General features: G+C 37.4%; 2 protein-coding genes across 4 annotated transcripts in view; one reads left to right on the top strand and one right to left on the bottom strand.

The window, feature by feature from the left end:
* The first annotated feature begins 1,916 nt into the window (after window positions 1–1,916).
* On the top strand, window positions 1,917–23,840 carry LOC112560679 (alpha-1,3-mannosyl-glycoprotein 4-beta-N-acetylglucosaminyltransferase B-like). Of its 3 annotated transcripts, none has more exons than XM_025232693.1 (14): window positions 1,917–2,072; window positions 7,572–7,734; window positions 9,093–9,255; window positions 9,921–10,093; window positions 11,911–12,044; window positions 12,327–12,376; window positions 13,160–13,273; window positions 14,028–14,103; window positions 19,591–19,705; window positions 20,159–20,289; window positions 20,667–20,774; window positions 21,450–21,643; window positions 21,971–22,250; window positions 22,563–23,840. In XM_025232693.1, the coding sequence occupies exons 2-14, from the start codon at window positions 7,647–7,649 to the stop codon at window positions 22,596–22,598; spliced, it is 1,662 nt and encodes a 553-aa protein (XP_025088478.1). In that variant the 5' UTR covers window positions 1,917–2,072; window positions 7,572–7,646; the 3' UTR covers window positions 22,599–23,840. The 3 variants fall into 3 exon arrangements, with proteins under 3 accessions (XP_025088478.1, XP_025088480.1, XP_025088479.1); XM_025232695.1 differs by lacking the exon at window positions 1,917–2,072 and adding an exon at window positions 4,868–4,984; XM_025232694.1 differs by lacking the exon at window positions 1,917–2,072 and adding an exon at window positions 6,019–6,322.
* LOC112560681 (zinc finger and SCAN domain-containing protein 31-like) overlaps window positions 22,712–24,021 on the bottom strand; it is a 47,095-nt gene continuing 45,785 nt past the window's right edge. The window contains exon 9 of the mRNA XM_025232696.1: window positions 22,712–23,602. The gene's annotated coding sequence lies outside the window, so the exon portion shown is untranslated. The remainder of the gene's footprint in view (window positions 23,603–24,021) is intronic.

Genomic DNA, 24,021 nt, shown 5'->3' with positions numbered 1-24,021 from the left:
TAAGCGGCAAATATATACAACTTGAAAGCTGCATTGTAGGCATTTCCTCTCGTTTTCGGCATGATGAGGGTGTGCTTCAACAACTGATCTGAATGCTTCAATTGTACGCGGCTTTGATTAAAAAATCTGAACAGTTGACATGGTAACAAAAGTTAACGTTAACAGTTAACACTTTAACATGGAGCTTATCAAAAAATTGATCGGAATTTGAAAAATCCGCAAGCATGCCGCAGGGTTTAAAGCTGGGAAAAAACATCGCAGCTTAAAGTCCGAAATTTACGGTACAAATTCTACCCACCGTAATAATACCTTTGTTTCTCAAAGTTTAGAAATAAACAGTAAAAGACTTCGGTGATAATTATATGTCTATTTTTAAAATTCCTAAAGCGTTTATTTTGTTAACAAGTCACCATTTTTTTCTTTTACTTATCACTTTACTCAGCAATATTTTAACAGGCAAATGAACTGTACAGCCAGAAACGATGGTGGATTATGGTGATATCAATCAATCATTCTGGAATATCTGCCGATAAAAGCTGCAGACCTTTCACAAGCGCCATCAAATCATGTCTTTGAGAAAATAAAAGGCTGAGACTAAAGTGAGCTAAAAGTCGTCCTCGACATAAGTATTTTCGTTATCCAAGCTTTTTCCTGCTTGCCGAGATCCTAGTGAAACTAGCCATTCGCACACGTTCCTCTCGTAGGAAAGAGATATCACATCCTAGTTTTGTTTCACCAATCGCCTTAAGAATTGAAGGAAGTAGAATGAACATTAATTAGTCATTGCAAAAGTTTAAAAATAAGTAATTCATACTATTTACAACGATAACAATCAGCTGTTCGGAAAGCGGGGGTGATGGAAACTGTAGACTTTGGATGAACGGGAAGTGGGTATGACAAGTTTTCTCCCTCTCAGTGGGGGATACACAGCTATTTTAAAGGTTATTTTAAACAGAGGGATAAACAATTATGTACTTTTGCTTGGAAGAGAGCGGTGATAAAACTTTCTTTTTCACACACACACATCTTGACTACGCTCTGCTTTTGATTACATACGATTGGCCAGGAAAGTACCTCCCTTCGCATGGAGGTGTGAGGCCTAAAATATTTAGCTATGGGACATATAGGTACTTCTTATTGATTTATCTTTTTTTAACCAAAACAATGTAGAGTTGAACAGTGTTTCTTCGTGTTTAGAGTTTGCCCAGTGCTCACATTGATTGAAAAATTGTCCTCATATTTCACATCACTCGTTCTCCTAGTTCTAAACAATTGCCAGGTGTCTGCTTTAAATAATAATGTTGAATTTTTATAGCGCTTGTTTAAAGGCAGACTCAAAGCGCATAATAAAACGAAAAGAAAAATACACAAACATAGTAAGAATAGAAAAAACAGTTGTAGAGTCCCTGTAGATGTGTTTTGGTGTCCTCTGAGATAGTAACCTCAGCTCCACTACTGTAGTTATTATTTAGATGTTTCTTTTGTGGAACAATCCTATGCACAGCTCGAACCTTGCAATGTTCAGAATAGGAAAATCTCATCAGGCCTTGCAATGGTCGAAGCTCTGCAGTTTCCGGAGACAGGAATCGGAAGTGTTGTACCATTGCTGACAGATATAAAAATAATTCCATTGCGGCAAGTATCTCACCCAAACAGATGCGCTGACCCATAAAGAAGGAAATTAACTCTTTGGACCTCCATCCTGTATAATCAAATAATAATAACATAATTATCCAGTATAATAAAACAGTATATATACATATTGTAACGTAACTCATTTGGTCTGCTTATTAATAATTAAGTGATTTAGAAGTGATAACACAGGTTGTCTGTGGAAAGACGACCCCACGGAGGCGATAGCTGACGACGCTGGGCGACTGGCAAACGTTTGTGCAGAAGAGTGCCGGATGTACCGAGAGTAGCTTCCCTTAGGCTAGCGGAAGCAGGCGCCATTCCCACAAGTCGTAGTTACCTTGATGCGAATGTCCACTGTATTCACGGGTCGAGCAGCATATCTGTGTCCGTTCGCTTTGTTTGCCACTTTCTGTGACACAGGAGTGATGACTTGAAAGGTATGACACATTATACATTTTTTGAAGGATGTGTTCGAGACGCAATTCTTCGAAGCGAATTTGCTGTCTGCTAGACGATAACCTTTGCCTTACTTGATCGCAGTTTGCCAACCCTGATCGAGGGAAAGTGTTATATTTATAGAGAGAGAGAATAAACAACAAAATCCGGCGGAGTTCTTTGAATGAGAATGTTTTGTTGGGAATTACGGTGGAGCAGCTTTAGACTTGACGCATTGTGATAATATTCCTTATCCAGCATTACATTTTTAACCCGATTATTTTGTAATATAATGTAGAAGTGTATGTCAAGTACAGTATATCACTTCGCAGTACAATGAAGCGAACGACAATCGTTCAGCTTTCTAGTTTATGATAAAGGTCGGTTTTTCCTAGCAGTTTTGTTCTTTCTATGCAAAATACCTGACACATAATGCTATGTTTATCTTACCATGAAAGATAATAGGAAGCTGTGGTAATTATAATTATTTGGGTAAAAATTAATAACCATCGTTTCCTTTTTGTTAGTATTTGAAGGGGTGAAAATTCATAGCAAGTATTTTGTGAGATGGTGTCTATTAGAAAAGATGGATATTTGATGTTTAGTGCTGAAATTAGTTTTTATTGTATAATGAGATAGAACAGGTGGTAAGGTCCATCTATATGTTTATGATAACTAAAATTTGAGAATGTTTATTAAATAAAGGTAGAGTATTGCCGACAACAGAATTATTACAGATAAACACTATGAAGGTCAAGGTAATGCCAGTGACAGTTAATCTTTTTTCAAATTATGCCCTTACCCTTCATATTGCTTCTGTTTTAGTAAAAATGGAGAGAAAAAGACATTCTTAATATTTATACAGACATCTGCAACTTTTGTTTACTTTGCTTAAAAAGCCTTTGCATGATGAGAATATCCATTATCACTTTTGTAAGCTGTGTCTTCATTACTGTATTTTGTTCTCCAACAAAACATCTCAGAATTTTTTTTAACTTCAAATGCCCCACCAAACATCTCTTGATCTCTTGTAACCACCCAAGCTGTGAGCTCCATTCACCTTGTGTAAACCTTAATTTACAAATTGACTTAAATGGGATTAACCAGTGTATCTGTGTTGTCAGCAGCTGACTCATCCAGCTTTTGACATTTTATTGTCAGTTTTGACCTGTTATGTCAGTATAGCAACTAAAGAACCCCTTGTAATCTTGATGATCCCAAATGATAGGCTGACAGGTCCTGTTTGGCGGGACATTTTCAGTGAAGGACAGATAAAAACTGATATTGTCAGTGAGGCTGTAACTCGCTGCATCCTTCCCTCTCTCTCTTTACTGGTTCTCTTTCTCACTGTGACATTATTCTCACATTCTTCTTCCCCACTTTTGCCTGCTCTCTCACCACCTCTGTCTTTCACTTTCATAGGATGCTTTCTAAAATGATGTTATACTGAATAAATATATACATCAGATGTAAACAATTGGCCTTTTGAGTTATGGCCTACAAAAATCCACAAATGATAATCATAAGGAATAACATAAATAAAAAGCTTAAAAAATAAGCAACATTTTAGTGCTGTAACATGGATAAAACCTGTGTCATACAACCAACAGGAAACGCAGGGAGGGCTAGGCAATTAACTTGACCTTCAACATGTTTATCTGTAATTCTGCCAGGATGTAATGGCAGTAAAGCCATTTTCTGTTATGAGCACATATCTGCATATACCTTAACTATTTACACTTTGAAACTACTGGTGTTTAGAAATACAGTAAAGCCTTTCTATTGAGACTCGCTAAAGTTAACCAAAATCGAGTTGTAAGTTAGATGGGTCATAAAAGGGAGGTCAACCAGTCTAGCTGCTTTCATTCTGCAAACCACAATTTCAAATGCTTATAACTTCAAGTTCATTTATTTAAATGTTGAAATAATGCTCTTAAAAGACATATTCTAATACATTTTTGTTGCTTTTGCTTTTACTTGGTCATGCTTTGCCATTGTGAGGCAGTACTGAAGATTTATAGGTAAATTAACTCTCCGGGTAAGAGCAATTGTTCAATCCAGATGTTTTGAGGCTGGCAGTATTATATTTTAGATCGTGATTTCTGCAAAATGTCGCAATAAAATACAACCAGTCGGTCACAATTTTATTTTTTTATAGATACGTGACTTATATACAGATGTTCAGTTAATATGTGAAACAGGTGTTACTTCTCTATCATTCATTTACCCTGGGCCTGGTCGATACTACTTTGGGTGTGGGGATGATGTGGGATGATATGGTCATGGCGGAGTCGATATGGTTTATAGCTGAAATGACACCCACATAAACACTACTCCGATCATTGGTGTCTCTTTACCAGTGCACATCTGTCGACTGTGCTTCATTAACGATCGTTTGCATAAGTTCTTATAATGTGCATCACAAGAACCTCAACACTAAAGATGACGACAAACGCTGTTTTTAGAGAGATTTCAGAAAAAATCGTGTTTATGCGCCATTGTGAGGTTTTAACTAAATGTCTTCAGATACATTCAATACGAACCTCCAAACTAAATTAAATAATAAACACAAAGGCTTTAAAACAAAACCTATTTAAAACAAAATGGCGTTGTGTGCCACAGTGTGATGTGTTCTTGGAATGTGTATTGCCAAGCGGCCGTTTTTGTTTAGTATGATGATAGGTAAACATGTTCGAACAACGCATGGCTCTGTTGATAATATTTCATGTTAATAGCTACTCCTGTCACCAGTGATCAACTTTTGAGTCCGGGTGGGTTTGACTTTGGGTGTTGTGACGAGATGATAGCCGTGACTGGAGCGATAATGTTCAGGTCGCACTGACACGTGACCCTCAAAGCAAGCGGCATCTGTCAAAGTTATTTTACGGGACTTCTGCAGAAATCGTAATACAGGGTAAGCGGCCTACCAGAAGCAGTTTTTTTTTTAAATGTACTTTAATTTTACTAAGCGCCCAAAGTTTTGCAAAAAGGTCGAAATAGAGTTCAGACTGTCGTAATGCGGGTTGGAGGTGTCGTCGTCATAGAGACGACGGTTATATAACGAAATAGGTCCTCGTGGGTAATTTTGGGTCATAACTGAGAGGGTGTCATAGTGGGGAGTGTTTTAATAAAGAGGTTTTACTCTAATATTAGATTAGTTTTAAACTGTTTGTTTACACTATTCATCTAAAATTTACAGAGCTCTTATATTCTTGCTTAGACATAATTGTCACAGGTTTTTTTTTTTTAAACCTCGTAGAAACAGTATCTTTTGGGATACTTTTTACTGCTGGAATAGTAGAGTGTATGTGTTTATAACTTTTTTTCAATTTTATATGGCTGTTCCTTAAAGAGGACTGATGAAATTCACAAATTATGTGATAGCAACGTTGTTATTTTGTAAGTTTACACTCATTATATTTTCATGGAATGCGTGTTTGGCTGCACTTTGAATGTTTTTCTACCCACTGCTGTTGACCTCTTGACCTCAAAAGCAATTTGCCCTTAGCTCGTGCTGCAAACCACCAACTGTGTAGAAATAAGATCTGTTATAGAAAGATAATTATCTGTGACAATTAACAGAAATCGGCCGCCATAAATGTTGATCGCCTCACATTTGTCACTTGCACTGTCGAAACGTTGGTCTTCGTGGTTGGCCTGGAAAAATGTCCGCACAGGAAAATTCAACTGGAGCAATTTGTCACAAGCACGTCGCCTGCTGTCATCAGGGGACTGGAGAGAATAGGCGACAGGGTGGGTGATGGAGAACTGGCATAACAGGGTTTTACACCGTGCCTAGTTCCACCACATCAGGGACAGTTGCAATTCCAACTGACCCGGATCTTCTTTCGTTCCTTCTCTTTATCCTCTCTTGTTCTGTTTGTCCGCTTTGTAGACTAATGATAGCATTTGTAGAGTGCATTTCCCTGTGATATAGAGAACTCTGTGCGCAGTGCACGAAGGACTACAAAGCGACAGATAACCAACCAAAGAAACACAATCGGCAGCTAGTGAATGATACGGTGGCAATCACAAACGAAGCGTGTGGATGTTGATGTGTCCGGGTGCTACAGGGATGTAGCTGTGGGCGAAACGGGAGACTGGTTGTGAAATACATTGCATCTGCACCGTGGTGTGTTTTGGCTGGATGACTGACGGTCGTCTTGGTGTTGTCATGTGCCGGTGGTTGTGATCCTCCCATCAGTAGTAAGCAGAATGAGAAACTGACTCTTGCCTATCGGGGGAAACACAGGTACGGCTCATTTCGCATTTATCTGAGGTGGAAGTAAGTGTTCGATCTTTGTGGAAAGAAAACGTTTGAAATAAGGACGTCTGATTGTATGGACCTGTGACCATTGTGGGCAGCAGCATTTATGTCAATAAAGTCACCAAGAGTATCTTACAGAAATGAATTATATAACAGCAGTTTGTAATCATCGGTTTAGTTAATGGGCTTTCATATTATTTCCTCTTCCATTTATATATATTTGGACAAATTTATTAATAAGTATGAATAGGAATTCTGATACAACCTAGCCTTACAAAGATTTCAAGCCTTGCAATGATCATGGCAGTGTGACAGAATGAAAACTGCAGCAGATATATGTTTGGCACATGGGCGGTATGTGTAGAAAGTGTGGAGACAGACTTTGTAGCCTTTCTAAAGTAGCTGTGAATGTGATTACAAATACTTCCAATCTTTTCCCTCTTTTCTCACTTAAAACTGGAGCCGACCATTGATTTGAGTTCACTGACATTTTGGCTTTAACACCGACATGATGTCTTATTTGTATCTTGTGGCTGCAGTTTGGACAGTGACTATCCAAGGGTCTTTTGTTTCATTTAATTCTTTTGGTCAGTTATTAACTTTTTGCTGCATTTTCTTTTACTGATTTTCATGACACATGTAATTTAGACTCAATATATTAAATTTTAGCTATTAGGAAAAGATGAGTAGAGGTATATAAATAACTATTTGCTGTGAACCTTTTCTTCAAATTATGATGTCTAAATTACGTTTATGAAGCAAAGACAATGCTAAAACTCTATTGAAAAGATTGTGTATAGCAAGGTACAGTCTTTGTTATTGTACAGTGTGAATTATTAATTCTACCAGGCTTAAACTGCAAAGTTAATATGGCAAATGGCTAAAGATTGGCTGAGCTGGATTCAGAAATTGTTACTGTAAAAATTGAGAGTTGCCTGAGATAACGGCAGATAATTGTGGAATTACTACATGAATCGCCAAAAAGTGAGATGACATTTTGCTGTTTGCTGTGTGGCTGTATGTGTTGAAAAGTCACTGATGTATATGTGATTATAATTCTCATGCGTTTCATGTCCTGGAAAAAAATGTGTGGGCAGTCTATGCAGGAAAGTTCATATTTATGGTTTGAAAATAGAAGCAGGCCTCAGAAGTTGCTTATGTTTACCATCAAAACTTCTTTTAAACAAAAGAAATTCTATTAATGCGTCTATAATACAAGAATATTTGTCTTCAGAGCTGCAAGGAGACACCAGTCCAGCCCAGGGTAGTCGACACCTTCCTCTCTCAGATTTGCTCATTTCCTGTGCGAATGCGCTTTAAATTGAGGAATGTTCTCATCGTCACTGTTATTGTCTTCATTCTCCCCATTATTTGGCTTACGCTGTATAATGAGAGAGGTGAGTACACACACTTTTAACACGGTGATTTACCTGTTACAGAAACTGTTTCAGTCACAGTGTGATTTATGCCTTGTTGTCTGCATGAAGGCTGTATTTTTCACTTTTTTTTCTTTGCCCCACTAGGGGACAGGACTTGTATCACAAGGCAGACAGAATCGCAAGGCTTATTTAGTTTAGATGATGCTGCAGGCACAGTTAAGGACAGTTTCACATCTGGAGGAATGCCTCTAAAATACTGGGTGATTCAATCATTATCTAAACTGCATGTTTTTATGTCATTTTTATGATCACCTTTATTAAGATTCTGTGTGCGTTTGACATTGGCTACCCTACAGACCTGACAGCTCAAACTTTGCTTCATTTTGAAGCACCATGCCATATCTAAACTCACGTCATGCCAGTCATTGTGGACCTCTGTATTTTTTAGTGGAAGTGTTTATTTATTTATATACTTTTTGTTATGGTGGGCACATAAAAATTTAATATCGCACCCAAAATTTGCTTCTTCTCAGTAATACTGATATTTTTATATTGAAAAGAAATTTGCAGTTTTGGGTTTCCGTTATCTGCTTAGTTTATATATATATTATTATTCAAATAAGCTGACAAGCCATCAGTAGTGAAACTGTCCCTGAAAGTCATCATCTTAAAACCTACTGATGCATTTGGGTGCGCTTAATAAGGTTCCAAGTTTACAAGCATAAACTGCAGCCTCTTTTACACAGAATCGAAGACACACAAGTACATTTGGATGTTCTGCTGGTAAGCATCTACATAAAACATGAGTCTCTATTCACCTAGGCTTGAGGGAATTAGAATTGTTGAGTGGTTAGAATATTGGCATCTGACTCTGAAGGTGCGCCACTTCTATACACGCATGGCGCTGTGAACTTTTTTTTAAACCTTAGCAAACAAGGCTGACATTAAAAACAAACTGGTGATGATACATCTGACTTATTTGTAACTTCTGAAATCCTGACATGCACCTGTGCTCAACAAGCCACTAGGCTCTTGCTTGGTGGAAGTTAGCATTTATTATGAGCATAACATACTGGTATGTGTATTTTAGCAGAGTGCTTCGTGTTAGCCAACCAGCTATGTCTAGCGATTCGCAGTGCACTAGGTCCCAAACTTCATAGCTTTGAGTTCAACTGCTAATAAGAATTATGTAATGGATAGCTTGCATTCGCCAGTCCACCCTCGCTCTCAAACACGCATACACGTACATAATATTTCTGTCATATATTGCTAATTAACAAGTTTGTGTGTAATTTGCCCTTGGTAGTTTAACATTGAAGGAGCTCTTCCATCATTTTCTCTTAGTCGCAAAGTAACTTTGATCTCTTGCTGGACAGGTCATCGTGAGTACGCGGATGGACTAGAGAAGCGGTTCGCAGACCTGCGGGATCGCCTGCAGTATGCGGAAGCCTTAAACCGCCAGAGGGAGGACGACCTCTTCAATCTCAGGTCCCAGCTCAACTTCCTCCTCAGGTCTATGGCAGAGAACGCCTCTGCCAGGTGAGTAACAGCGGTATGTGTGTGTGAGAGAGGAGCAGGAGGAAAGCATGGGGAGCTTACCCTAAGTAACCTGATCATTCAACAGCAAGGTAAATAACCATGAGTGCAGTCCCCAGTACTTTAAAATTCGTTCCAAGTGGTGTACAGTACATTTTTAAGGCGAAGTTCTACTTATTGGTGAGCTCACCACATGTGTAGACTCGCCGTTGTCCTTTCTGGGAAGCAAGGATATTTGGCTCGACAAGTGCATGCGGAGGACGACAATGGCTATCAAAGCAGTCGCTGAATGTTACATGATGTCTGTTGGGGAGAGCGGATGAAATGGGGGAAGGAGGCAAGTCGTTGCCGATAAGATTAAAGATTAAAGACAGTCAAGACGGCAATTTATCGACGCAAGCTTCAGGGAGAAATAGAACAATGTCCTGCTTGACACATTTTTAAAACGCCTACAGCTACAGTCGTGGCGTTTGCAACTTTATTAAACCCACATCCCCTACTCCACAGCAGCAATACTATTAAGAAATTATTCTGTGCTTCTCTAGAGAAGTCCACATTTTTTAGCAAATCGCTGTACTGATGTTCGAGGTGTCTACACTTTTTCTACATGTATAACATCTTCAAGAATTGGATCGATGTAAAAACCAGATGTGATGTTCCTATTTCAGTTCCCAACTTGAGCAGACGTACCCAGGGCTGAACTGCTACTTCCAGAATCACAGTAATCCGCACGTGAGCGGCGCTATACATCTGCCGGGAATATTCAACTACCTGCCTCACCTGGTGGGGCGGCCCAACAGTCTGGTTCCCTCCCACAGTATTTCACAAGGACGCCATGGCGGTAAGTGTGGGAGCTGTGCCCATTCCTTCCCTTGAGCCAAGATTCCCTCAAGAGTGCTTTTCAGGCGGATTCTAGGCAAAGGGGAAGTCTGCTGTTAACACCTTAAGCTTGCGGCTCCTGCGCAGGAAAGACGCTGTAAAATGTACCTAAGTATAAAGTTATTTTTAAAATAGCCTGCGTTTCATCGTGGAGGATTTCCTGAAAGGTGCTTCCACGCTGTGTTTGTCGTTTCTATTGAAATTAGAAGTTGGGGATCTCCGCCTTGTCTGCAGCTACAGTCAATAGCTTGCAGTCATGAAGAGAAAAAAAAAGTCGCTTTGCTGGTCCCACCGGTAGGCGGCGAAAACCTTTGATCACTGCTCTGTACTGTTTACAGTTACGAGCGCGCAACTTTGCTCGGTCGGTGAGACTTAAAAGCGCCTATTGACCCATCCGCCTTTGTTTTGTTTTGTTTTTTTAAAGGATGATGATAGGTAGCAATCGCAAGTGTTACTGCCAAGCGCAAGCCGGTTCAGAATAGTCACAGCTGTTGTTTTCCCTGTTATTTGTCCTCACCCCAGTAACTTTATTCTTCCTTCATGTTTCTTGCTTGTTTCTTTCAGTCTATCATTGCTGACGCTGTCCCACGTTTAGGTACAACCCGGGTAGGTTTGGTCACAGAAACTTTGTAGATTTGTACGCACAGCGGTAGTCAGCAGACAAAATCCATAACGAGCCTGTTTAATAAAATAAAATATTGTTTCCCGGTTGAGGCTATGGTTAGATGTAAAAAAAAAAAATACTAAAGACTAAAGAGAGTGTAACTGTATTCTCACCTTGTTTTCCTTGTTAATAAAGCTTCCTCCCACACTCCTCCCTGTCAGCCCAGTCCCTGTTGAGATCGATGGCACAGCAAGCAATGTCACCTGTAGAGCTCATTTTTTTTCCCCTCCCCAAGATGTGGCATGTGTTTATAATACGGGACTAGCACCCTTTTATTAAACCATAGTTGCTAATTTTGTGCAATGAAAAGAATTGTGTGTATGTGAGAGAGAGAGAGAGAGAAGAAATGACTCCTTTCTAATGACAAGCAGAAGAAATGGCCAGACACTGCCTGTGAGAGAGAGTGGGGAGGGGGGGAATAAAGCTGTTCAAGTGACATGCAAAAGGATCAGACATGGCCTTGCTGTCTCAGTGTGTGTATGAGAGACAAAGAGGTTAGAGGGGAAGGGTGTGGGGCACTGGTTTTAGTTGTTGATTGACACAGAGTGTTTTCAGAGATTTTTTGGTTTTGTTATGAGGACATTTCCTCATTCTTGTCAACAAGGAGCAGCTTGAAAGGAAAAGGTTTTCTTGTTTGCTGTTATAAACCAAACAGCATTTAATACTTGCTTTCTAGAGGTACATCACCTAACACAAACATTTAATATTTGCTATACTCTTCAGCAGGTTTCAGTAAAAGTCTGTAACTGAAGTATGAAAACACTTTCTCTCACACACACACAAAACATTCATGCAACACTTTTTCGTTACAGTAGTATGTAAATTTACAACAGGGCACTGAGTAATGAGTTTAGTTTAAATGTTATCGCTTAAGATTTTCAAACATATATTATACATATGAAAGTATGTGTTTAACTTCTTTTTTAACTATTTAGCCATCTTCAGGTTTCCTTGTAGTTAACTTTTACTGATAACACTTTTCCCTAATTCTTGCACACATAGACATAGCATAGAAAAGGTTTTGGAATAACCATTGTCAATTTTTACCTTAATTAAAAGTAAGGATTCTAAGACAAAGAGTCTAAGAGTTTAAATACCACATTTACTTCTTACAGTTTCAGTCGTCATTGGAATTCCAACAGTTCGTCGAGAATCTGTGAGTTATGTGGCGCAAACTATTGACTCACTAATCAAGGGTATGTCACCAGAAGAACAAGATGATTGCCTCCTCATACTTTTTGTGGCAGAGGTAAAAGTAAACATCATTATGTATGCTTCTCCTATGCATTGCTGTGGTATTATTTCTACTTGGAGGTGTGTTGTCTTTTAAAAAGGTCCTTATTAAAAAAGTAAATTGTTCTATAAGTTGTGGAGACTATTACATTTGTTTTTTTAGAGTAATTGGTTTTGGATGAAAAAATTCTCCAGTGGCTTTTTTAAAAATCCAGTTTCATAAAGGGCAATGTAAGACAATAAGATAATGCATAAAATATCAAAACATTTTATCACTGATTTGTGTCTTCGTTTTCAGCCCTGGAATGATGAGTTTTCAGTTTTTGTCATGGAACAGATTAAAAAAGGGTGAGGACTATTACGTAAGGCTGCATTTATAGTAAATTGAACAAATTCTACCTTGACATTTTCTGAAAAGAAAAGTGAACTGCACTATCAGGGATTTGATAAACACGTCTAAGTGCAGTTCTGCAAAGATTTAATATTTGGGATTTGGAAAACAGAACATATAAAACATAAAGACAGAGTGTAAAGGGGTTGAGTAGTATTCTGTGTGTCTTTATATTCTTTTCCTTATTATGCACTGTTGTTAGGCTTTTTCCAGGGGTTAGTTGTTTTTTATTTGGTACAGAAAATACATTGTTGTGTAGTTAAATTTTTTTTTTTTAAAAGTTGGGATGCTATAATCTGAACATAGGAATTCTGTTGCTTGCTTTTATGTTGTGTGTGAGCAAGTCCTGTTAGAAAGGAAGAGAAGATCTAGGAATCCCTGAACTTTTGCTTTTTGCTGAGTCTTTTTTTTTTCACAATGCTAACATGTCCACTATCAGGTTAATTCACAAGCCATCAAATTAATCTCATCTCACTGAAATTTTAACAATTATTTTCATGTTAAAATTTAATATCATTTTATGTGTGATATATTTGAACTATTCTGAAGCTTTTAAAAATCCATACATTTAAATGCTGGTGTGGGTGGTATGTTCTGTGAAGTTGTTATGTGGCTGTGTTGGGAAAATTGGCATCATCATTATATCATATTTAAAAATGCTTCCCACTTGGTGGAAGTTCCAGGTGCAATATAGTTCCAAACAACAAGACATTTACAAAGTATTTTTCTTTGGGAAATAGGTTCCCAGAGGCTGTGACATCAGGATTACTAGAGGTGATTGTACCTCCTCCAGGCTTCTACCCTAACCTGAGCAGTCTGAGGGAAACATTTGGAGACACGCAGGAACGTGTCAAGTAAGTTAGCAATGCATTTCCCACTGGTAACATGTAAAAGATGAATGTAAGGTGTCATCACTATGAGGAAAGTCAGTCCAACTGAAAAGAACAGAGTATAAGACATTTGACACAATTATGCTCATGGTAACATGGCAATCAACAGTACATGACATTTGACAATTTGTATGATAGTAACATGTCAGTCAACAGATTGGGAGGAGAGCATTACTGGAGCAGGTGATTTTGGCTGGGATATGAAGAGAAGTAATTTTTGATAAGTTCAGTTGACATCGAAAAATAAACAATAGACAGCCAAAGAAAAAATAGTGTACGATAGTAAGGCACTGCCTCTTGTTAAGAATATCCTGTCATGATGTATCAGTAGATCAAAAGATATTTTCTTGAGACATAGTTATATACTCCTAAAATGTTGCATAGCTGGTTGTAGGACAGCAGACTGAATGGTCTTAAATAAACAGTAAAGATAAATTAAACAGTAGTCGCCCATGAGTTGCATCATATGCAGCTTGTAAACTTGTAAGCACATAAGATTGTTAAAGCAAAAAATAAATGTAGAAGGTGAAATGCATTTTCAGCTTTTTTTCCGCTTTGGTGTAAAGTTGTTTCTCATCTCCCACCCCAGCATCAGTCAATGGAGTATGGCAGGTAATTTTATGTCTTGCTTCTGCATCCATTAATTCTGCTTTTTTTCCCCTGTAAAGCATGTAGATCATGTTTGATATATTTTCTTTATTTTAACATTTGACACCAGGTGGCGATCAAAGCAGAACTTGGATTATTCTTTCCTCATGTTGTATGCAAGAAGTCGAGGTGTCTATTATGTTCAGGTGAGATTTTGTTGAGCTTGTCATAATGGTAGAGATTAATTAGCAGCTACAATGCTAGCAGAAGGTACAATTATGATTTGAAGAGTTATCTTTCCTTCACCACCCCTTCTCAGAGGCATTGTAGACTTGCTGTGGTAGAAGCTGATGCACAGAACTGAATTAAAACAGAGAATGATGGTTAGAAAAGCAGCACATGGCCTAACCCTAACCTTGAGTTTTTAGAATGGTCATTCAAATGGTCCGACCACAACTACAATAAGTGCTTGGCTGGTATAGCAAGATATTAAAAATGGTGTAAAGCTAAAGTTATACTTAGTTTGTAGATGTTAAAAATTTCTTTAAAGGCCAACGTGTGTGCTCGGCAAAAATTGCTGGAAATAGAGCATAGCGTATCGCAAGCATATTCTAGTGGTATTTTATAGTGAAGAGGTAATCACACCTGGATTTGTTGAGATAACAGGACGTGACCAAAGGGTTTTATTTTTTAAAATAATGTCATCTGCATGAACTGAATTGAAAGAGGAAAGATGCAATCTTTTGTAACAGAAAACAGACCAGGGCACAATGTGCTGTTGCTGAATGTTCTTTTCAATACTCAGATGGAGTTTGTACTCATTGTTATTTCCTAAAGATAATGGCTAAAAATGCCAGTGGATTAACTTTGTTCGTAGATGTGTTCTTACAGATCTCTGTTTTGTTCAAACATTCTCCACACCTACTCAAGAATTTGCTAAAAACAATTTTTTAAGGGATTGTTATCCAGTCACTTCCACAGTACAGGCAAGTCTAAAACTTTCAGTAAAACAAAGAGATCTTCCTACAGCCAACGTTACAGGAGCTGGTAACTAGTATTGCTGGTAGAAAGTTTAAATAAAGATTAAGCATCAGATCTGCAACAGCATTGCTTTATACACTGTTCTGGTCTACAAATAACAATAAGACACAGTCACAAACACAGTTTTATAGGTTGAATCCACGCTTGAAACAATTGACAATGTGAGGGCACCATTGATGTGCATGGGCCAAACAGCTAAAAGAGAATTGAGGATGACAAACATATGAAGAACTTAAATGAGAACACGTGCAAGTAATTAAATAGTAATTTTCTTCTGCTTTCCTAGTAGCAGGTGAGAATGCCAATGGTTGAAGGCTAATATCTTGAAAGTCAAGCATAATTATATTTATATATTCTGGGAGTCATTCTTTTAAGATGAACTTGACCCAATCATTAAGAAAAATGTTGCACTGGTGTTGGCCTTTAACGTCATCACAAATAAAACCTGTCTTGGACTTGTACCTGCTGATGATAGCTAGAGACAATGTCATTATTCAAAGTGCCAGTACATTTTCACTGTTTATTTCTATACGCTGGAACATCTTTATATCTGGCTGTTAAAAGTACAGATGTTGAGCAGGTGCTATGTAGTAGAGTTTATGCATGGCCTATCTAGGGACGTTAGTGCATGCGATTTCACCAAAACCTTACTTTTTAGTTTAGCTGAGGATTTTTATGCACATTTTGTATTTTTATTATTTGCAGAATAACACTTCATATTTTTATATATTTGTTTTGGGGATTATTTTTTATTTATCCATGTATACATTATTCTTTCAAGTCTGCATGAAGGTAAATAGGGTAGAGAAGAGGCAGTAATGTGTATAGAAAGTAAAATTTAGAGAACTGGAAATGTGACTAATTATTTTCAGTAGAAGTAGCTGTTGCTGCTAATGAAAAGTTTGTCTGGCTGATTGTTGGAAGTATTTGCGATCAGTGATGTTTACATTAAAAGCACACCTGAACATGAAGTTGTAAATAGCATGAGCTCTGTAGTACTGTTGGCTTCTGTACCTGAAGTACCTCGAATTTCTGTTATACCATCCAACATGCAGTTTTATTATTCTTCTTTAATAATACTTCACACTTCTTATTCCCAGTAAATACGCCTTATTATCTGCAGATACTTTAACAGGATGTTAACATTTACACCGAGCACAGTAAAATGCAGTAGCTATCCTGGAATCAGGCATCACATTGTTTGTTGCCTTTTGAAGTGTCTCAATTACTTAAATGATGTGATAATACCATATAATATCTAAGAAAGTAGGGTAATACAATGTAATATCTATATGAGTTAGGGTATACAACATGTACCCACATGAAGTAGGGTAATAACACATTCTTTATGTGAAATAGGATGGTACAACATATTCTCTGCATGAAGTAAAATAGTACAGCATGATATATATATGTGTGTGTGTGAAGTAGGATAATACAGCGTAGTATCTACGTGATGTTGGGTACTGCAACATGTCTGTGAGAAGTAGGGTAGCAACATATTCTCTACAAGATACTACAACATAATATCTTCATAAAGCAGAGTAAGGCAGTATGATATCTACATGTCATCAGAAAATCCAAAAGCACTTTTCTCCTTTCATTGCCTTTTTCCCCTGCTTAATAATTTTGGTTTTCATTTATTCTGAGTGGGATGGGAGAATTGTCTGGCTGTTGGCTCAGAGGAGCTTTGAACCTTCTGTGCCACATTCAGTTGCAATAACCACAGGCTTCTGGTGCTTTCTGTACAGTTACTTTGAAATACGGACAATTCTTACAAAGGTTTATAAGAATAAGGATTCAGAATCATTGCTGAAATAGTGTGTTGCTCACTGTTTAGATTAAGAAATTGTTTCTAAAAGAGTCTGAAAATATTTTAGTAATAACTAGTTTGTATGCTTCTAATGCTAGGGAAATTTAAAAAGTGTTTACTTCTTTTCTCTTTAGCTTATTCATCACTTGTGGTTGGCTACTATCAATCTTTTCTTGAATTTGCTAGGAAAACAAATCTATGCACATTTCAATGCATAATACAGATTGTTATTGATTTGTTACTGTATCAGTGTATGCCATGCATTACTTGTGACCTTTTGCCTGCCCACCAACACCAGACAATGCACCCTCCATGTTGTATTGGTAGCCAGCCTGGAATGGAATGTGTGAAACTCTTGCGGTATGTGTGAAGGCTGAACGAGGTTTTTCAGGTTCTTTTGGCAAATATGAACCTTCATTTGAGCTTTTTGGTTGTATTATTTTTTGGTAAACCTCTGTCTTTTGCTGCCATTGGTTACATCTGCTTGCTTTTGCCTTCTGCTGAAAAATATAATGAAAAGTGACAAGATAGTTTTGTTTTGCTTTGTATATGTTGTAGGCATGTAAACTTGCATTTGCATCCAGTATCCAAAAGTGCTATTAAATAGCCAGGCTTCTCTTTTAATGGCGTTTTAATTTTGCAAAAATGTTTTATTTTTGATACACAAATTCTTTCTTATGTGAGAGAATTTTATTTTATCTTTCGCACATTGAATTGGTAAAGAAGTCTTTTCACAACCAACAGTAATTCTATGAATTTCTGTCTGATTAGTCACTCTTGTCAAACTTTTACTCACTTGTGAGAGTTTTCCATAACATTTCTAGCATACAGGTTCACAGACAAGTGTACGTACGTTCATTATTGATGTTATTGGGTTTTGTTATTGCAATTTGTGCATGACTGTTTTTTTCTTGCTAGTTTGCTTGAGACATAGCATGAATTATTCTGTTATCTGTAAGTCTCCATTTCTTAAAAGCATAATTTGATTTTTATTGTCAACTTCCAGTAGCATTAACATTGTTTAATCACCTGACAACAGGAGTTAGTAAAGTTGGAGAGATGGCTACCTTCTTATATCTTAATGTCCAGTAACAGCATACAGTGAAGGGGCAAAGTTTCTTATCTAGAATGGATAGCTCTTAACGATGAGGCATAGCTAACATGATGAGACATATAATGATACATAGTCATTCATGACCAGTTGCAGGAATACTTTGTCTAGCTCACTAAGCTTCTGTGAGAGACTAATGATTTGGCAGGTAACAATAAAAATGTACACGAAAAGAGCAGTGTTACGAGGACACGCTAAATGTTATTAAATATGTTTGACCAACAGTGAAATAAATAAGAATTCCGTAGTTATTACCATATTCCTTAGTTATTACTAAAAAAATGTTTAACCTCATCATTTTCGTATTTCAGATCTTTAAACATGAGTTCTATGTTGTTAGAGGGCAGGCATGTTGAGTCGTATGAACTAGGGTTAGGATATATACTGTGTATACTAGATATACAAGGGTCATTCAAAAAGTTCTAAGCCTCACCCAGAAAGAAGAGCCATAGCTGAGCATTTTTGTTTAATAACACACTACGACTTCTTGTAAAACTAATAATGCAGATTATAAAAAAATAATACAGATTTCTGTTTTAATTTGTATGCACATGAGGCCTATGCAAAGGTGAAGGGTAGTGCAACAAATCTAAAAATTGACAAAACAGAGGCCCAAGCAGTCATAAAGTATTTGCAAAAGAAAGGTATGACACCCAAGGAAACCCATGAGGACATGGTACAGACACTTGCTGTGGACTTCCCTTCCTGTGCAACTGTAAAAAATGTGGGCTGCTGAATTTGAGCAGGGCATGGTCAGCATAGATGACCCTCGATCAGGTTGTCCAAAAACCTCAACCATTGATAATCAAGTTGATGCTATTCACCGTATGGTTTTGGATGACAGACGTCTTACTGTCCATCAGATAGGCATAAGTCCATAAGTCTGTAGGCATTTGTTCTGGTTCAGTATCCACCTTTTTAACTGAGATCTTGAGAATGAGCACGGGATTGCAATGCTGAGCAATGTTGGACGAAGTGTATTGATGTCAAGGGGGACTATATAGAATGTGTGAAAAACTGTCTTGTTTTTGCAACTCCTTCTGGTTGAGGCTTAGTCACAATAGTCATGATTGAGCATTTTATGTAGATATTTATTATCGTGAGTGCTAGCATTTGAGTGAGGGACTAGTGTGAATAAAATGTGTCTAAATTATATAGAAATGAACTAGCTGGGGTTGGGATGCATAACATGTTCTGATTGATGTCATTTAAGTTCAGTATAAGTGGTTAATTTTTACGGGACAAAATGAGAGGACCCATAATATGATGATAAATAGTTTCACTTGCTTCAGTAACATGCCAACATTCTTTGTTCGGGATTTAAAAATATTTGTTCAGAATATCTCTCATGATGTAATATTTTTCACTTGGATGCAGATTTTCCACTTTGTTAATTTGATATATGGCATTTGTGTCAAAATTCACAGTTTTAGCATGTGCGTTGTATTATTTACCTTTGTATAAATGTCTGTGCCTTAGCACACATGCATTATGCCTAGCTGCATGCTTTAAAGCACACACAAGAGGTGATCTTGCACCTCTTCACTACCCCTGACCCACAACACATTCATACATATTTGCCGAAAATACTCTCCACCCCTACTCACCCAAAAAATTGAACATCAGGGCATATGTCCCAGATGTAGGTTTCACGGATAGATGTTTGAAAATTAAAAGTAAAAATACTGTTTTTCGGTGCTCATGAAGATAACATTTTACTACTTTCAGTTGGAAGATGATGTGGTGGCCAAACCTGGATACCTCACCGTCATGAAATCCTTTGCCCACTTGCAGAAATCAAATGATTGGCTCCTCTTAGAGTTTTCTACTTTAGGTTTCATTGGTAAGTTGATGTAGTTTTTAAGATCTTGGTGGCTTCAACAAGCTATTGGCATTGCAATGATCTATATATTTCTTCAGTTTTTGTATGCCTTTTTTATGTCTGCAGTTCTTAATTTTGTTATTTCATTAATGAAAAAGCTAGCCACTTATAAAGCATCATTATGACACATTTTGTCCTTACTGTTTGTTCCCTGATTCCTTTTTTTGTCTTCTATGTTTGTCTTTTATTATTTGTCTACATAGTTGTTTCTACATGTAGCTGACATTTTGTAAGTTGAGAATATGTAAGTAATAGTGTTTTACAATATTTTTTATTATAAAATCTGGCTATATATACAATGTATATTTATATTGCTTTGTTAGAACTTATATTTACTCTGTTGCTTTATTGATCAGTGAGAATAGTCATATGGGTAGCGGTAGCTTGGAATTTTATTTCCTTCTATTTTGGCAGGTAAAATGTTCAAGTCTGCAGATCTCCCATTTGTAGTTGAATTTTTCCTAATGTTTTATGCTGACAAACCAATTGACTGGTTACTGGATCATCTGCTTTGGGTTAAAGTGTGCAATCCAGAGAAAGATAATGTAAGTCCTTTCTTCAAAGCAGAAATGTTTCATTTTCTTTATACTTTGTGAAGCTCTTTAAACAAGTTTTTGTAGCACATGAAAATGGTTTCCACTTCAATCATACAAATAGACTTACATAAAATGTTTATATTTTGTATATTTAAATGAAATCTTGCTTTCATTTACGTTTTGCAGAAAATAATGTTCGATTTTCTGGAAGCTCCTGAGTGGTAGAGAAATGATGACTTTGTAAAGTTTGTTCGCATCATAATCATTTGATTCTTGTTTGCTGTCATGTTAATACATTTGACATTTTCTCAAGCAGTGTGTAAAATAGACATGTTTATGTGCTTTAAGATCTTTGCTTCACTGGTACTAAAACTTTTTTTTTTCAGAAACACTGTACTAGAATGAAGCAAGCAATAAAACCTAGGTATAAGCCATCACTCTTCCAACACATCGGGGTGAAGTCTTCTCTCAAGGGCAAAGTTCAAAAGTTGAAGGTATCCTTACAATTTTGAAATGATATATTAAATACAATACAGAATAGTAACCAAAATTAAGCTGAGAGTTTCTGACATGGCCATATTCCATATTCTTTTGGTGTGGTTGACTGTAGTGTTCAAAATCTTACATTTAAATACTGTAGACAAGCAGATTTATTTTACAGAGCATTTCTTAGTGCTGAAAGGGCATATTTTTGTGTATATGTGAAATTGTGTTAGTGAATAAATGTGAAAAGTACAAGAAGTGTCAAGTGAAATTGAGATAGAGAATTCTTTTCAGGCTGTCAGTAGCCATAAATAATAAATAAAACATGGTACAGTCTTTAGTTTTAGTCTTGAAATGCACTGACTTTGAATTTTGAGAGGTTTTTTTTTAAAGACTCGGGTAAATTACCTGACTTTTAGTATCTAACATAAGAGCTAATCTTGTGAAGCAGCACAAGTGAGGGTTTGAGCTTCTACCAGAATGGATGTGACAAGTATGACTTATCTCCCTTGTGGGGTCATGTATGGTTTATCTCCCTTACGTCAGCTTAGGTGCCTTATTTACCTTTCAATTCATTGTCAGCTTTTTTAAAGGCATCCATTTTGACCTTCATGGTCGTCCTACATTGTTTTCATTGTTTTACTGTATCCTTTGACCTGAAAACTAATAAATCTTGTTGCCTCCAGGACAAGGATTTTGGCAAAAATGGCCTTGCTCGTGCACACATGAATCCTCCAGCGCAGTTGGCAACCACTCTGAAGACATTTCAAAAGTATACTCTTCTCAAGGCCTACACTGGCGAAACATTTTTCTGGGGCTTGGCTCCAGGTGTTGATGATGTTGTTGACTTCAAGTTCCATCCAGCTATTTTTGTAGAAAGGTAAGTTCCTAGTGCTGCCTTGTCATACAGCTGTTTGTACCTGTACATACAGCAACTTTCAGACTGTTGTAACATGGCTGTACTTTTTAAGGGACTTATAACCGGTGATTATGTTTTATTTTTCTGAGCAAAGAAGGCATTAATGGTTTTGTATTTCCTCGTGAATGCTGCGTAAATGAAGACGATTTCAAGAAAAAAAAACTGTCTTGTTTTATGTGTGCAACAGAATTAAATTCTAAAAAAAGTAGAAGTGTAATGCAAGATCTATTGTAGAGCTTAAGTGTATAACTGCAGAATATTTGCTATATGCGAATTATTGCTTTCCAGATTTCTATTTAGAAGTGGTAATCCAGAACATCCTACAGATATTTTCCATGACACTACAGTGGAAGTGCATCCCGAACACTACCCTGAGGATAATATAGTGGGATTGCCACTGCTGGAGTTGAAAGAGAGTGTTAATCAACCATCAGAGGGTTTTCTAACAGTGGGCCAGTTTGATGGTGAAGGTTTGGCACAGGGTACCGTGCCTCCAGCGATAGGACCAGTAGATGTTGTCCGACTGCATGTTCATGTACAGAATCCAAACTGGGTGATTTTGAGTGAGGTGAGTCAGTTTTGTTTATTCCTGCTCATAAATTACAGTATTTATCAACATTTTTTTAGCAAAAGATCATACTGGCAGTCACTAATTCAACAGAATGTGTATGCCACATGTTGCATGCAAAATCTTTAATTGATGCTGAATTTTGTCAGCATTCTGTTAAACTTGTGAACAAAGACAATTTTTTTTCTTTGGTTTGTTTGGGGGTTTTTTTTGTTGTTTTGCTAGATGCATACAAAAAGTGACTTTGTGGTTATTGTTTAGAGTAATGAAAACCAATTAAAAGAGCATTTTGATATGATGACATCTGTGCAGATCATGATACAACAGATAGAAGAGGAAAAAGAATAGACACATTTTGCAGTCCAGAGGATCTGGGTGTGCCAATGTTTCCAAGGTGCTAGTGGCTGGCATTTCACTTACACTTAACTTTTGTGCAGAAAGAAGAAAAAGAGTGAATTTGCTGCTTTCCACACTTTCATTTTTTATTGCTTGCAGCTACAGCAGTCCTCTTTGAAGCAGTACATCACAGCTTGTTTCCATTCTCCCACCCCTCTCAATACATATGCCAATTTACAAGCTTTTCAAGGCAACTTGAGAGAAAGGAATGTACACAGAAAAGGTTCAGAACCACAAATAAATATGTTTTCACAAAACATATCCTAATGCATGATCAGGACATGCTACAAGGGCACCCCCCTTGACTACCACACTTTTAACAAAATAATAAAAAAAAGGGGAGGGGGTAGAAATAATAGCCTTCCCATCATCCCCACCAACAGTCCAAGCAGTTGAAGTAAGGCAGTAATTAATCTCGTCACAGCAGTGTCAAAAAAACAAAGGTCAGCATTCCTGTATGGAGGGGTGGGAGGAGGCATAGAGCATGTCCCAATATGCGGGTAGGGGTAGGGTTTTTTTTAATTTTTTATACAAATAAAAAACAGGCACAAGGTCACAGTTGTATTGACACGCGAGGATCACAGACGCTGCCACCACCAGTAGAGAAACGTTTTTGTTTGCTGCCTTGGCAGACATTTTTATATTGTCCAAAGCACTTTTGAGCCCTCCTCATTAACAAGCTTGCTGCTCAACTCTGAAACTCAAAAGTTGGTTTGCAGAATTCAGTCGGTATCTTTCGTTAGTCCACAAAACAGGAGTTGCCACCTTGCAAGACAGCCACAAAAGTCTCAGCATGCAGCTGCTGCACCCAAATCGTGTCAGCAGAAGAGTTGTCCCTTGCTGCACCAAGTCCGCAGGACTCCTGTCAAACTCTAGTGGGACGTTCTGCCCACAGGCACACTGCTGCCTTCACTGTCGCCTGAGATGCAGGTAACGACTCTACGCCAACTTCTTGCCTGTGGAACAGTGAAAATGTTGGTTAGGACACAAGTCTGTTGTTAATATGTCTAATGCAATTTGCTTTTGTTTTCACAACATAAAAACAACGCAGTGATAATGACTTGTTAACATTTTAGATATGTTGCAATTGACTTGCTCTTGTTGAAAGTGTCACACTATGTTGTTAATGTACACTATGTGTAATGCATTGTAACAAAATCTAGTCCAAAATAATTAAAAAGATGTATAATTACAGTGTCATGGCTTGTGGTCACTTATGGTAACTGTACTATGTGCTGCTTGTGTGGTGTTTGTACAAACGAATGTGTGGGTACATGAGAAGCAGCCGATATATATTAATGTAAGAATGTAGGTTCTATTAGTAGAAATTCAACACTAATTTTCTTCAGCACAGTAAGTCTGGCTTATGGATGGG

The sequence above is a fragment of the Pomacea canaliculata genome, linkage group LG3, assembly GCF_003073045.1.
Source record: "Pomacea canaliculata isolate SZHN2017 linkage group LG3, ASM307304v1, whole genome shotgun sequence".
Lineage (NCBI taxonomy): Eukaryota > Metazoa > Mollusca > Gastropoda > Architaenioglossa > Ampullariidae > Pomacea > Pomacea canaliculata.
Note: the sequence above shows the minus strand (reverse complement) of the source record. Positions and strands in the feature narration are given on the sequence as shown.